At 44.6% G+C, this 13,126-nt stretch overlaps 3 protein-coding genes across 3 annotated transcripts; 2 read left to right on the top strand and 1 right to left on the bottom strand.

Annotated features, from left to right (window-relative positions):
* The first annotated feature begins 1,014 nt into the window (after nucleotides 1-1,014).
* LOC127307225 (uncharacterized) lies at nucleotides 1,015-2,662 on the top strand. The gene is made up of 8 exons (XM_051337953.2): nucleotides 1,015-1,240; nucleotides 1,339-1,360; nucleotides 1,442-1,498; nucleotides 1,602-1,683; nucleotides 1,807-1,902; nucleotides 2,012-2,136; nucleotides 2,220-2,238; nucleotides 2,320-2,662. Exons 1-8 carry the CDS (start codon nucleotides 1,135-1,137, stop codon nucleotides 2,413-2,415), a joined length of 603 nt encoding a protein of 200 aa, XP_051193913.1. The 5' UTR covers nucleotides 1,015-1,134; the 3' UTR covers nucleotides 2,416-2,662.
* Nucleotides 2,663-3,993: 1,331 nt separating this feature from the next.
* LOC127307239 (putative expansin-A30) lies at nucleotides 3,994-5,400 on the top strand. Its single transcript, XM_051337970.2, has 2 exons — nucleotides 3,994-4,369; nucleotides 4,443-5,400. The coding sequence occupies exons 1-2, from the start codon at nucleotides 4,210-4,212 to the stop codon at nucleotides 5,072-5,074; spliced, it is 792 nt and encodes a 263-aa protein (XP_051193930.1). The 5' UTR covers nucleotides 3,994-4,209; the 3' UTR covers nucleotides 5,075-5,400.
* Nucleotides 5,401-5,560: 160 nt separating this feature from the next.
* LOC127307231 (SUMO-conjugating enzyme SCE1) lies at nucleotides 5,561-7,724 on the bottom strand. The gene is made up of 5 exons (XM_051337963.2): nucleotides 7,566-7,724; nucleotides 7,385-7,468; nucleotides 6,096-6,248; nucleotides 5,903-6,016; nucleotides 5,561-5,818 (listed from the first exon to the last, which is right to left on the bottom strand). The coding sequence occupies exons 1-5, from the start codon at nucleotides 7,635-7,637 to the stop codon at nucleotides 5,756-5,758; spliced, it is 486 nt and encodes a 161-aa protein (XP_051193923.1). The 5' UTR covers nucleotides 7,638-7,724; the 3' UTR covers nucleotides 5,561-5,755.
* Nucleotides 7,725-13,126: the final 5,402 nt, after the last annotated feature.

A 13,126-nucleotide genomic window follows, 5' to 3' on the forward strand; every position in this document is an offset into this window, starting at 1 on the left:
GGTCGAAAACACATGCTTAAAATTATTAATTTTGAACATTCCCGTAATAAAATCTTTGCCCGAAAATGCTAGTTGGACAAGGTATAACCGTTTCTCTCCATGCCAAGTCAAAAGAGTATCCTGGGAGTGACGATATTTAGATATTTAGATGTTGCCCTCGCAATACTAGTTAGCCCTAAATTTAGTCAAATACGGCCTCGTTTGGAAGCGGTGGATTTCTGTGTCTGGTAGATTATTAATCAACGTGTTTTGGGTGGACACGATGGCCACCTCGCGTCTCGAAAACTGTTCAACCCGACGAGTTTCCACGGGTTTAATTGGGCTTACATTGCTAGACACCGTCCTGCCAGGTAGGAATAAAGTGTATTTTCGAGTAATTAACTGGGCTGGTGTAATACACGTGCATCTTTAAAAAAACCGGGCTGCCAAACAAAGGCCTAACGGAAAGCAAGGAGGGGTGTAGGAAATAAGATCATGATATTGTGTGGATGCCAGACGCAGCCTGACATCTCTTGAGTGACAAAATGCCGGCCAGCAGTTGAATCTTTTTCTTTTGATGCAGTTAAAGGAAAATGCTTCCGTTAACCGGCGGACATCAGTGGAAGCTTTGGTTTAGCAAGCAACCATCTCTGGGAACAAAACCCATCCTTGACCTAATTTTCTCCATCCATGGGATCACACGCCCGCCATTTGGAACTTGATGCGCGCATCAGCCGAGTAAAGTTCTTTGGGCTACTTGACAGAACATAAACAAACCAAAGACAAAAGAACAAGACTAGATCTGTTTCCCCGATAAAACAAGACTTGGCCGGCCTGCAGAGCCTCCCCAGATTAGCTTCGGAGTCACTGATCATATCTTCATGTCACGCACGCTTACAAGCACATCGGGCGGATTCTTGTTGCGGACACTGGCTGATCCACTCACCCTCGCAAGCACTTTCAAGGTAACTTCTCAATTTCCAAACGAAGACTTGGCATTGACTGTCGACCACTCTTCCGGGTGGCCGAGGGGGACTGCCACCAAATCGCGACTATATTAAGCGACCAGCCGCCAGCCATCGCCAATCCGCCATTGCTACCTAGCTACCTCCTACCTAGCCAGCGTGAAGACGATTACGTGCGGCGTCGATCCAGATGGCGGCGGCGACGCAGGAGTACATGGAGAAGGCGCAGCTCCGGCAGAGCTACCGCAACGTCTGGCACACCGACCTCACCAGCGCCACCCAAGCGGATCTCCCATGTGCGTATCCTTTGCATCGATTCTGGGATGTTCATTTCTTCCTATAGGTCTGGACTTGATGCAATTTTGTGTTTCTGTTTGCTTCCTTTTTCCTGCAGACTGCTGTCTGTCGCTGTGGTGGTGAGTGGGCGCACTTCTCATTTTCTGAACCCGTGATGTTCAAGCTCTCTGTTGTCATATCGTAACTGTAAATCTTTGTAGCGGCCCATGCGTCTCCTACATGCTTCGCAGGCGTGCTCTCTACAACGACATGTCAAGGTAAATTTTCGCTTAAACCTTGTTCTTCTTCTTACTCGGGGTTCAGATTAGGAAAACAGTTCTCTGGTCTTCAGTTTCATCCATGTCTGTGTGTGTGTTTCAGATACGTGTGCTGCGCCGGGTACATGCCATGTAGCGGGAGGTGCGGCGAGAGCAGATGCCCAGAAGTATGCCTCGCGACAGAGGTGCGTGCGTGGGCGTGGCACACAAGTTCTTCTGCACGTTTTGCTCCTTCGCCAAAAGAATTGGTTTCCTCTTAATAATCTTTTAGTTCTGACCAACCGTTGCTCTACTGATTAAAATTCCAGGTGTTCTGCTGCTTCGGCACCTCTGTTGGGTCGACCAGGTTCCTGCTGCAGGACGAGTTCAACATTCAGACGACCCAGTGCGACAACTGCATCATCGTACTCGCCTGTTTCCCGCTCACCAAAATTTTCACCACCGCTGTTGTTTCACAACTCTGCAACTGATCATCCTAATAATCCCAGAACTGGTTTTGGTTACTGCGCGCAGAGCTTCATGTTCATCCTCCAGCAGCTGGCCTGCATCTGCTCCATTGTCGCCTGCATCGTCGGCAACCAGCAGCTGTCGGAGGCGTCGCGGGCGATCTCCTGCTTATCTGACATGGTCTACTGGACGTAAGACACTCTATTCCGCAGATCATTTTATTCTCTCAAGACTGAAAGAGCCACGTCTAACTTGTCTCTCTGAATCTGTGCAGGGTCTGCTCCTGTATGCAGGTAATGGCACACTAAGCTTACTTCACTCAACAACTGAAGTTTTCTCGTTCGTTGACATTGATTCTGTGGTTGGAACTTCAGACGCAGCATAAGGTGGAAATGGACAAGAGGGATGGCAAGCTGGGCGGCCCAATGGCGTTTCCTGCGATGCAGCAGATGTCGCGCATGTACCAGTAGACCGGGTTCGTGCGCGGCACACTACAGGTGGCTGGGGTTGATGTTTGAGGAATGGACGGATATCAGATCATCTAGCTCGATGAATATGTGTTTGTAGTTTGTACACCATTGAACTGTCTCATGTTCCATTTGGCGATTCTGTGAATTTGCAAATTTCTCTGTGAGGGCGGCCGAGCTTCACCTGACCGCTCCCACTTCGAGAGACATTATGCATATATAATGGGAATAAATTGGCATATCACGATTATCTTGCCGTTCATCTAGAACTAGTGTCTCCTCCTTTTCTTTATGTGACGAGGCTCCATAACACAGCCACAGGTGACGGGGTCTCAGCACCAACGATTTGGTTACCAGAAGTAGCCGGTAGCCGGCATACCACAAGTAGCTGGGGTTGATGTTGGAGGAATGGATGGAGATCATGTAGCTGGATTAATATGTTGTTTGTACACCATTGAGAACATGTGAACTCTTTCATTTTTCATTTGGCGATTTTGTGAAATTGCAAAATCATTCTGCATATATTATGGGAATAAGTTGGTACATCTCGATTATCTCGCCGTTCATCTAGAACTAGTATCTCCTCCTTTTATTCATGAGATGAGGATCCATAACACAGCCACAGTTGAGGATGTCTCAGCACCAAGGATTTGGTTATCAGTCTGGTAATCCAATTACCCACCGATAACCGGAATCCCGAGCACCCTTGCGAAATGAGCCTCCAGGGGAAAAAATCAGACTATTTGAATTGAAATTTTCAAGATTATATGAATTCAAATTTTGGTATTTCTCCAGTTACCGAGTGGTTACCACAATTACAATTTTTTTAATTCAATTTGGTTTTTGAATTTGTCCGGTAACGGGTCACATTTTCCTGGTAAATGAGGTAACCGGGAATAGCAGGCCCCTCGGGGAAAAATTTCGGGAGCCAAAACCTTTCTCAGCACTATATAGTCCATTTTAACAAAACCGAATAAAATTAATTTAAGACCCTGTCTCCGCGAGCGTTTTCATCATAGCATCCTTATATATAGACTTATGCCCGGTGCAATACTTTGCTCCGTTCATGGTCATCTCTTCAGCGAATGGAGAATCGAGATCTAGTGATCTATTTACAGAGATTTCTACAAGGTTGGAGGATACGGCGAGGGAGTTTGTTACCAACATGGGTGTCAGCATAATCTCGGGATTGGTCCATCGCCACCTTAGGGGTTGTTTGTTACATCACTATGTTTTCGGATTGAGTATTTTTTATCCTTTATTTTTTGGATTTTTTTGGATTGTGTGCATGAGTGCATCTTAGTTATGCAGAGGCCAGGTGTAATGCTTAAACCTTTTAAGTAATGAAAATGCCCTTTATCGAAAAAACTTGATCTTAACATTATGCTGTTGCAGAGACTTGGGAGTATTTGCTATCTTGGTATTAATATATTCTCTCTTTATTAAAATAATCTCTCTCCAAACATAACGATATCGTGCTCAGAATTCAGAAGACACATTTTCAACACATGAAATCCGCCGTACCGGAAAAATAGATAGAATAACAGGGTACAGCTCGGTTCCTTGCCCGCACGTATGCAACGCCTTACTGATCTCGATGATTGGCGAGTGCGTGAAGGCACATCGCCGCGCGAAGATGTAAACGATGTTCCTCCCCAATGATCACCTACTAATTAGCCACCACTCTGATTGATCCAATTCTACGTGCTGCTCACTATAAATTCAGTCGCCCCATGCCGTCTTCTGGCAGAGCTCAGCTAAGAAGTAAGTGTTACAGAAGAAAGAGAAGCAAAAGCAATGGCCATGGCTTCTGCTGCGTGCACGTCCACGGCCATCTTGGTCCTCCTTGTTTCTCTGGCAGCCATGGCCACCACCGCCGACGCCAGGTTCAGGGCCATGCAGTGGACTCCCGCCCACGCCACCTTCTACGGCGACGAGACAGCGGCGGAGACGATGGGTACGTTCACGCACAGTACAATGGCAATCGTCAGGACACGCTTGTTCCACAGTATGCTGATATATACTTGCAGGCGGGGCGTGCGGGTACGGCGACCTGCACGCGACGGGGTACGGCACGGACACAGCGGCGCTGAGCACGACGTTGTTCCTGGACGGCTACGGGTGCGGCACATGCTACCAGATACGGTGCGTGGGCGCGCCGGACTGCTACAGGGGCTCGCCGGTGATCACAGTGACAGCAACCAACCTGTGCCCACCCAACTGGGCGCAGGACTCCAACAACGGTGGGTGGTGCAACCCGCCGCGCACACACTTTGACCTCGCCAAGCCCGCCTTCATGAAGATGGCCTTCTGGCGCGCCGGCATCGTCCCCGTCATGTACCGCAGGGTGCCATGCATGCGCCAGGGCGGGATCCGGTTCGCTTTCCAGGGGAACCCGCACTGGATGCTGGTGTACGTGATGAACGTGGCCGGCGCCGGTGACGTCGGTGAGATGTGGGTGAAGGGGAGCGCCGGCGGAGGGTGGGTGCTCATGAGCCACAACTGGGGCGTATCCTACCAGACGGGAGGGCAGCTCGCCGGCCAGGCGCTCAGCTTCAAGCTCACCTCCTACACCACTGGGCAGACTATCCTCGTCGCCGACGCTGCACCGTCGACCTGGAGCATCGGGCTCACGTACCAGGCCCGCACCAACTTCAGATAGAGGAGTCAGGAGAAGCTCTGAAGCACATCACAAGTAGCAGGAGCTGAGACACTGCCGACGCTCTACTCTGCTGTGCTGCCATTGCTGTTTCGTCCCATATTTTCAGTTCCGTCCAGTTAGGAGATTCTCACCCGTTGCCCCCATTCACATGGAACTGCGGGTTTGACACACGCACCAACTGCTTAGCCTCTATTGCACGATCAAAGCAAAAGATTTGCTGGTTGTATTGTGCCATAAAATTCTAGCTCACTATTAAGATTTTTCTCATGTACTTCTGTGTTCGGTGCAACATCAGATAGCTGGAATAAATCAATATGGCAAAAATTCAGTTGAATGCTGATTTGTAAGAACAACATGCACATAAGACATAACCATTCTCCTGACCCATCGAACTTCAAATCCTGGTTTAACTAGGTTGCATACCCATTCTTTTTCAAGGAGATCAATTGAACAATCAATTTTTTTCAGAGAAGACACTTCAAGGGATTAAGTTCAAGATTATCCATACACCCATATTCAAGCTTAACAAACGATTTTTGTTTGGCCTATGGCAGGCCACACGTCACAAATATCCATGTTGACAATGGAAAGTTCTCACATACCTCTCTTTCGGTTATATTTGGTCAAACTTCATATTTTCAGGTACAGTAATTTATGATTTTAAAACCAGTACATGGATCATCAAACCAGAGCAGGGTACTGCTTGGCCTGCAGCCGAACACGTCTCTTATATTCTGATGGATCCTGCAAAGCAGAAGAAAGTATCGCGACTGGATGATATGGAAGAACTAATGAATTGAAGAATCTCGTTCAGATTTTATTTCTAACCTGGATAAAAAGGTGATAACCATCAGTCTGGGCAGGATCAGCTGGATTAGGCAGATCAAGCAAATCCTGTATTCCAACTAGAATCTGCTTAACGGTGATGGCAGGTCTCCAACCCTGAGAATGTGCAACCAGAAATGTAAATTCTGCAGTGTGGGAATTTCAATAAAACCAACGAAATAGTTTGTGTGCTTACACTATCCTCATTAAGAATCGAGAGGCAGACTGTCCCTGAAGGATAGACATTTGGGTGGAAAAAACCCTGTGGGAACTTGCATTTGGGAGGTTTGCTAGGGTAGTCCTCGCTGAAATTGAGGGTAAGAGGAAAGTATCCACCTTCCCAATCAGTCTGCATAAATGACAAGGGAGTAGTTAAAATATCCATTTTATCATAGATTCCAGACTGAATTAACAGGGAAGACAGAACAAAGATACTCCCTCGGAAATACTCCCTCTGTCTCGTGAAAGTTTTCGCAGATTTGTCTAAATTTGGATGTATCCACACACTAGATAGTGTCTAGATACATCCAAATTTACGCAAATTCAAGACAGCTTTCATAGGACGGAGGGAATACAAGTGAAGAGCACATATTCACTACAATAGTCATATCGCAGAAATGGAGAAAGGTAAGAGACATCACATGTAAGAAAAATAGAGACGACAAGTTAGCAAAGTCCACCAGATGCAAGGCAGAATAGTTTGACTATGAAAAAGTAGAGCAAGAGTGGTGGCAGGAAACGATCTATCTACCAGCATCTCCGTTCTACAACAACAATTCCTTGTTGAACCAATAACTTTGCACATTTGTTGTGAATCCTTCCCCGCTCCCCATGGTTTGTGGAAACATCAGCGGGAAAGCATAGCGTCTGCGCAGCGCTGCTAAACCACTAGTCTAACTGAAACAACTCAAGTTTCCTGGTGTATCAGAAGGTGAGTCATGTTAAGGGAAAGTATCTATCCTCATGTCACCAGTTTTTGTTTGTTTGGGTTTGTTAGCTGATGTTGGGTATCATCTCTAGCCTACACCAACTTGCTTGGGAGTAAAGGCTTTGTTGTTGCTGCTGTTTTGTTGTATGGGAAATCTACGCCGGGAACATCCGTACGCAGCTCCAGGGGATGACCTGCAAGCCATTGTGCAGGCGTCACACTGAGTTCTTCGTGCCACAGAACGCCCCTTTGTTGTAAGTGGAGTATGGAGAAATTGTACCTCAGTAGTTCTATGGCTCTCAGGTTGGGATAACTGATATGCTAATGAGGAAGAAATGATGGCTACTAATTTGGCAAGAATTATACCAACAAGCTTCATAATCAATAGATAAACCACCATGCATAGACCAGCCGGCAGACATCCAGCACAACTTTAATTTTCTCACACACGCGAGACCCGATTGCTCACTGGCACTAACAAAGGCAGCACCTTTGGATTACAGCACCTTTGACGACGGTCGACAGTGCACAAAACTTCAGAGCTATCTGGAACTTACCCCCTGCTTGCCGGGGATGGTGCAGTGCCAGACCATGAGGTTCACCGACCCGTCGGCCACCGTCTCCGGCTTCGCGACGAAACCCTGCGAATCAGTGGTTCCAGATCAAGACCCGAATCTTACCGGAGGGAGGAGGGGGTGGGGGGCGAGGCGCATAGGGAAGGAGCGAGACGGTACGGACATGAGGGTGGTTCTTGCGCCAAGCCTTGCGCTCCTCCGCGAGGCGGCCGCGCGCGATCCCTCCTCCCGACATGGGCGGCGGCGAGGGAAGCTGCTCTGACTGCTCTCTGCCTATCAGTTTGGGGCTTTGGTTTCGGAGATTCGCAGATGAGGACGAGTTGGTTTTTTCTTTTTCTTTCCTCAGTAATTGGCAAAATTGTTCTTTCTAGAAGCGGAAATAGTGATGGTTAAGTTCCTCCACAGTTTTTGTCTTTTTTTTTGTGCTTCCAAATAATCAGATATAAAATTTAGAAGTTTCAGAAAAATCTAAATTTTGTTCCAAGGGCATATAGATGAATTCAGAAGAACTTTATTATATTTACGATGGAAACTAGTAATAGTTAAGTTTTTTTAGCAACTCAATTAACTTTGCCAATAGATAATCTAATCTACTTTTATAACTCAAGTTTTGTTTGTTTGGACTTTTAGAATAGGTTGCCACAAATAAACGATACACAATAGTGCGTCAAATTTGTATTCTAGTTGTACCAGCTAAATAATTGCTCTAAAGTGGCACGTTGAAGGATTAAAGATGGCACCTAGAGAGAGGGGTGAATATGCGACTATAAATTTTAACAAATTGTGTTGTTTTTGAGGATAATTGTGTATAAATAAAGTGAACCCAAAACAACTAGATGAACAATCCTATACGATGCAACAAACAAGATATAATAAGTAAATCTAAAGATAGAAATAACCGAAAGTAGAGGAGTCGAAGACACAATGATGTGTCCCAAAGTTGAAGTCCATGGGAGGACTCTAGTCTCCGTTGAAGAGGTCATGGCAAACAGAGCCCACGTGATCTGTGAACCAGATCAAGCCCTCTTCTCCATGAGCTCCCAACCAAGTGAGAACTCTTGAGTTCCCCACACTTAGCAGGAGCTATTTCTACTGACGGGATATTGAGGTGATCATCGCGCCCTCCATTGATTCTACACACCAGAGGCTTTCGGGCAACCCTAACCACCTAGGGTTTCCAAACAAACCCAAGAGTCATGGGTGTTGGAATCGAGGGGATTGGACGGCCGATAGGCTGGTGGCCACTAATGGCGCGGTATAGTGTTGTAGCAACTTTGTGGGGCCCACCAGGTCCCACCTCGATCTTCTAGTGCACTCCTTCGTCGCGAAGTCTTGTATTTTCTGGAAAAAGGTCACCTGGCAAAATCGTAGGTCCATTCGAGTTCCAAAAGGTTCCTAAAAGTAAATTTACGCAAATACAAGACATCATGCAGTGCAAAGTTAAAACCCAAATAAACGGATTTCGTGAGAAATCCCATAGAACATTATAATACACGGTGGAAACTCTAATTATGATGCAAAACTCAATTATGACATGATAAACCAAAAAATTCATGGATTTACATGCATCGCGGAAATCATAGAAATGGGCTCAAAGTACATGCTCCCTGTCTTCCGGTTGAATGTTATGTCGTGGTTTCTCTGAGAGGCAGGGAGAGGGTTATGTGTGAACTAACGATGGTAGGAAAACTTGGGATTGGGGGTGTGTGAACTGATGATGCTTGGAAAAGGTACGATTTGGGGGGAGGGGGGACAAAGTTGAACGAATGGGTGTGGTTCACATGAGGCGCGTGTAACAAGAAAAAAGGTGTGCTAAAAAAATGTTAAGTGTGACATTTTCAATTTAAATTGGTAATAATCCGACAAAAATCCCTAAGCAAAGTGATACAAATAGTACATATGTTTTGGACGCATCAATCTCTTACTTTCACTAAACATTGATGGCGTGTAGTTGACACGTCCGTTGGGAACCCCAAGAGGAAGGTGTGATGCGCACAGCAGCAAGTTTTCCCTCAGTAAGAAACCAAGGTTATCGAACCAGTAGGAGCCAAGAAGCACGTTGAAGGTTGATGGCGGCGGAGTGTAGTGCGGCGCAACACCAGGGATTCCGGTGCCAACGTGGAACCTGCACAACACAATCACAGTACTTTGCCCCAACGTAACAGTGAGGTTGTCAATCTCACCGGCTTGCTGTAAACAAAGGATTAGATGTATAGTGTGGATGATGATGATTGTTTGCAAAGAACAGTAAAGAACAATTGCAGCAGATTGTATTTCAGATGTAAAGAATAGGACCGGGGTCCACAGATCACTAGTGGTGTCTCTCCCATAAGATAAACAGATGTTGGGTGAACAAATTGCAGTTGGGCAATTGACAAATAAAGAAGGCATAACAATGCACATACATATATCATGATGAGTACTATGAGATTTAATCAGGGCATTATGACAAAGTACATAGACCGCTATCCAGCATGCATCTATGCCTAAAAAGTCCACCTTCAGGTTATCATCCGAACCCCCTCCAGTATTAAGTTGTAAACAACAGACAATTGCATTAAGTATGGTGCGTAATGTAATCAACACAAATATCCTTAGACAAAGCATCGATGTTTTATCCCTAGTAGCAACAGCACATCCACAACCTTAGAACTTTCATCACTTTGTCCCAGTTTAATGGAGGCATGAACCCACTATCGAGCATAAATACTCCCTCTTGGAGTCACAAGTATCAACTTGGCCAGAGCCTCTACTAGCAACGGAGAGCATGCAAGAACATAAATAACATATATGATAGATTGATAATCAACTTGACATAGTATTCAATATTCATCGGATCCCAACAAACACAACATGTAGCATTACAAATAGATGATCTTGATCATGATAGGCAGCTCACAAGATCTAACATGATAGCACAATGAGGAGAAGACGACCATCTAGCTACTGCTATGGACCCATAGTCCAGGGGTGGACTACTCACACATCGATCCGGAGGCGATCATGGCGATGAAGAGACCTCCGGGAGATGATTCCCCTCTCCGGCAGGGTGCCGGAGGCGATCTCCTGAATCCCCCGAGATGGGATTGGCGGCGGCGGCGTCTCTGGAAGGTTTTTCGTATCGTGGCTCTCGGTACTGGGGTTTTCGCGACGAAGACTTTAAGTAGGCGGAAGGGTAGGTCAGGGGGCCACACGAGGGCCCCACACAACAGGCCGGCGCGGCCAAGGCCCAGGCCGCACCGCCCTATTGTGTGTCCGCCTCGTGGCCCCACTTCGTGATCCTTTCGGTCTTCTGGAAGCTTTGTGGAAAAATAAGACCCTGGGCGTTGATTTCGTCCAATTCCGAGAATATTTCCTTACTAGGATTTCTGAAACCAAAAACAGCAGAAAACAACAACTGGCTCTTCGGCATCTCGTCAATAGGTTAGTGCCGGAAAATGCATAATAATGACATATAATGTATATAAAACATATGAGTATCATCATAAAAGTAGCATGGAACATAAGAAATTATAGATACGTTTGGGACGTATCAAGCATCCCCAAGCTTAGTTCCTGCTCGTCCTCGAGTAGGTAAACGATAACAAAGATAATTTCTAAAGTGACATGCTATCATAATCTTGATCATACTATTGTAAAGCATATGAGATGAATGCAGCGATTCGAAGCAATGATGAAGATAATGAGTAAACTAATGAATCATATAGCAAAGACTTTTCATGAATAATACTTTCAAGACAAGCATCAATAAGACTTGCATAAGAGTTACTCATAAAGCAATAAATTCAAAGTAAAGGCATTGAAGCAACACAAAGGAAGATATAAGTTTCAGCGGTTGCTTTCAACTTCAACATATTTATCTCATGGATAATTGTCAACACAAAGTAATATAACAAGTGCAATAGGTCAACATGTAAGAATCAATGCACACAGTTGACACAAGTGTTTGCTTCTGGGATAAAAAGAATAGTTAAACTGACTCAACAATAAAGTAGAAGATAGGCCCTTCGCAGAGGGAAGCATTGATTACTATATTTGTGCTAGAGCTTTTCATTTTGAAAACAAGAAACAATTTTGTCAACGGTAGTAATAAAGCATATGTGTTATGTATAAGATATCTTATAAGTTGCAAGCCTCATGCATAGTATACTAATAGTGCTCGCACCTTGTCCTAATTAGCTTGGATTAACATGCATTATCATTGCATAGCATATGTTTCAACCAAGTGTCACAAAGGGGTACCTCTATGTCGCCTGTACAAAGGTCTAAGGAGAAAGCTCGCATTGGATTTCTCGCTTTTGATTATTCTCAACTTAGACATCCATACCGGGACAACATAGACAACAGATAATGGACTCCTCTTTAATGCATAAGCATTCAACAACAATTAATTTTCTCATAAGAGATTGAGGATTAGTTGTCCAAACTGAAACTTCCACCATGAATCATGGCTTTAGTTAGCGGCCCAATGTTCTTCTCTAACATTATGCATACTCAAACCATTTGATCATGAAAATCTCCCTTACTCCAGACAAGACGAACATGCATAGCAACTCACATGATATTCAACAAAGGTAAAAGTTGATGGCGTCCCCAGAAACATGGTTACCGCTCAACAAGCAACTTATTAAGAAATAAGACACATAAGTACATATTCTTCACCACAATAGTTTTTAAGGCTATTTTGTCCCATGAGCTATATATTGTAAAGACAAAGAATAGAAATTTAAAGGTAGCACTCAAGTAATGTACTTTGGAATGGCGGAGAAATACCATGTAGTAGGTAGGTAAGGTGGACACAAATGGCATAGTGGTTGGCTCAAGGATTTGGATGCACGAGAAGAATTCCTCTCGATACAAGGCTAGGCTAGCAAGGTTGTTTGAAGCAAACTCAAGTATAAAAGGTGCAGCAAAGCTCACATATGAACATATTATAACTATTATAAGACTTTACATTGTCTCCTTGTTGTTCAAACACCTTAACCAGAAAATATCTAGACTCTAGAGATCAATCATGCAAACCAAATTTTAACAAGCTCTATGTAGTTATTCATTAATGAGTACAAGGTACATGATGCAAGAGCTTAAACATGATCTATATGAGCACCACAATTGCCAAGTATCACATTATTCAAAACATTAAACCACTTACCACATGTGGCATTTTCCGTTTCCAACCATATAACAATGAATGAAATAGTCCCACTTTCGCAATGAACATTAAAGATAAAGCTAAGAACATATTTGTTCATACGAAACAGCGGAGAGTGTCTCTCTCCCACACAAAGAATGCTAGGATCCGATCTTATTCAAACAAAAACAAAAACAAAAACAAACAGACGCTCCAAGTAAAGCACATAAGATGTGACGGAATAAAAATATAGTTTCACTAGAGGTGACCTGATAAGTTGTCGATGAAGAAGGGATGCCTTGGGCATCCCCAAGCTTAGAAGCTTGGGTCTTCTTAAAATATGCAGGGATGAACCACGGGGGCATCCCCAAGCTTTGACCTTTCACTCTTCTTGATCATATTGTATCATCCTCCTCTCTTGACCCTTGAAAACTTCCTCCACACCAAACTCAAAACAAACTCATTAGAGGGTTAGTGCATAATCAAAAATTCACATGTTCAGAGGTGACATAATCATTCTTAACACTTCTGGACATTGCACAAAGCTACTGGACATTAATGGAACAAAGAAATCCATCCAACACAGCAAAACA

This window comes from Lolium perenne, chromosome 1 (assembly GCF_019359855.2).
Source record: "Lolium perenne isolate Kyuss_39 chromosome 1, Kyuss_2.0, whole genome shotgun sequence".
Lineage (NCBI taxonomy): Eukaryota > Viridiplantae > Streptophyta > Magnoliopsida > Poales > Poaceae > Lolium > Lolium perenne.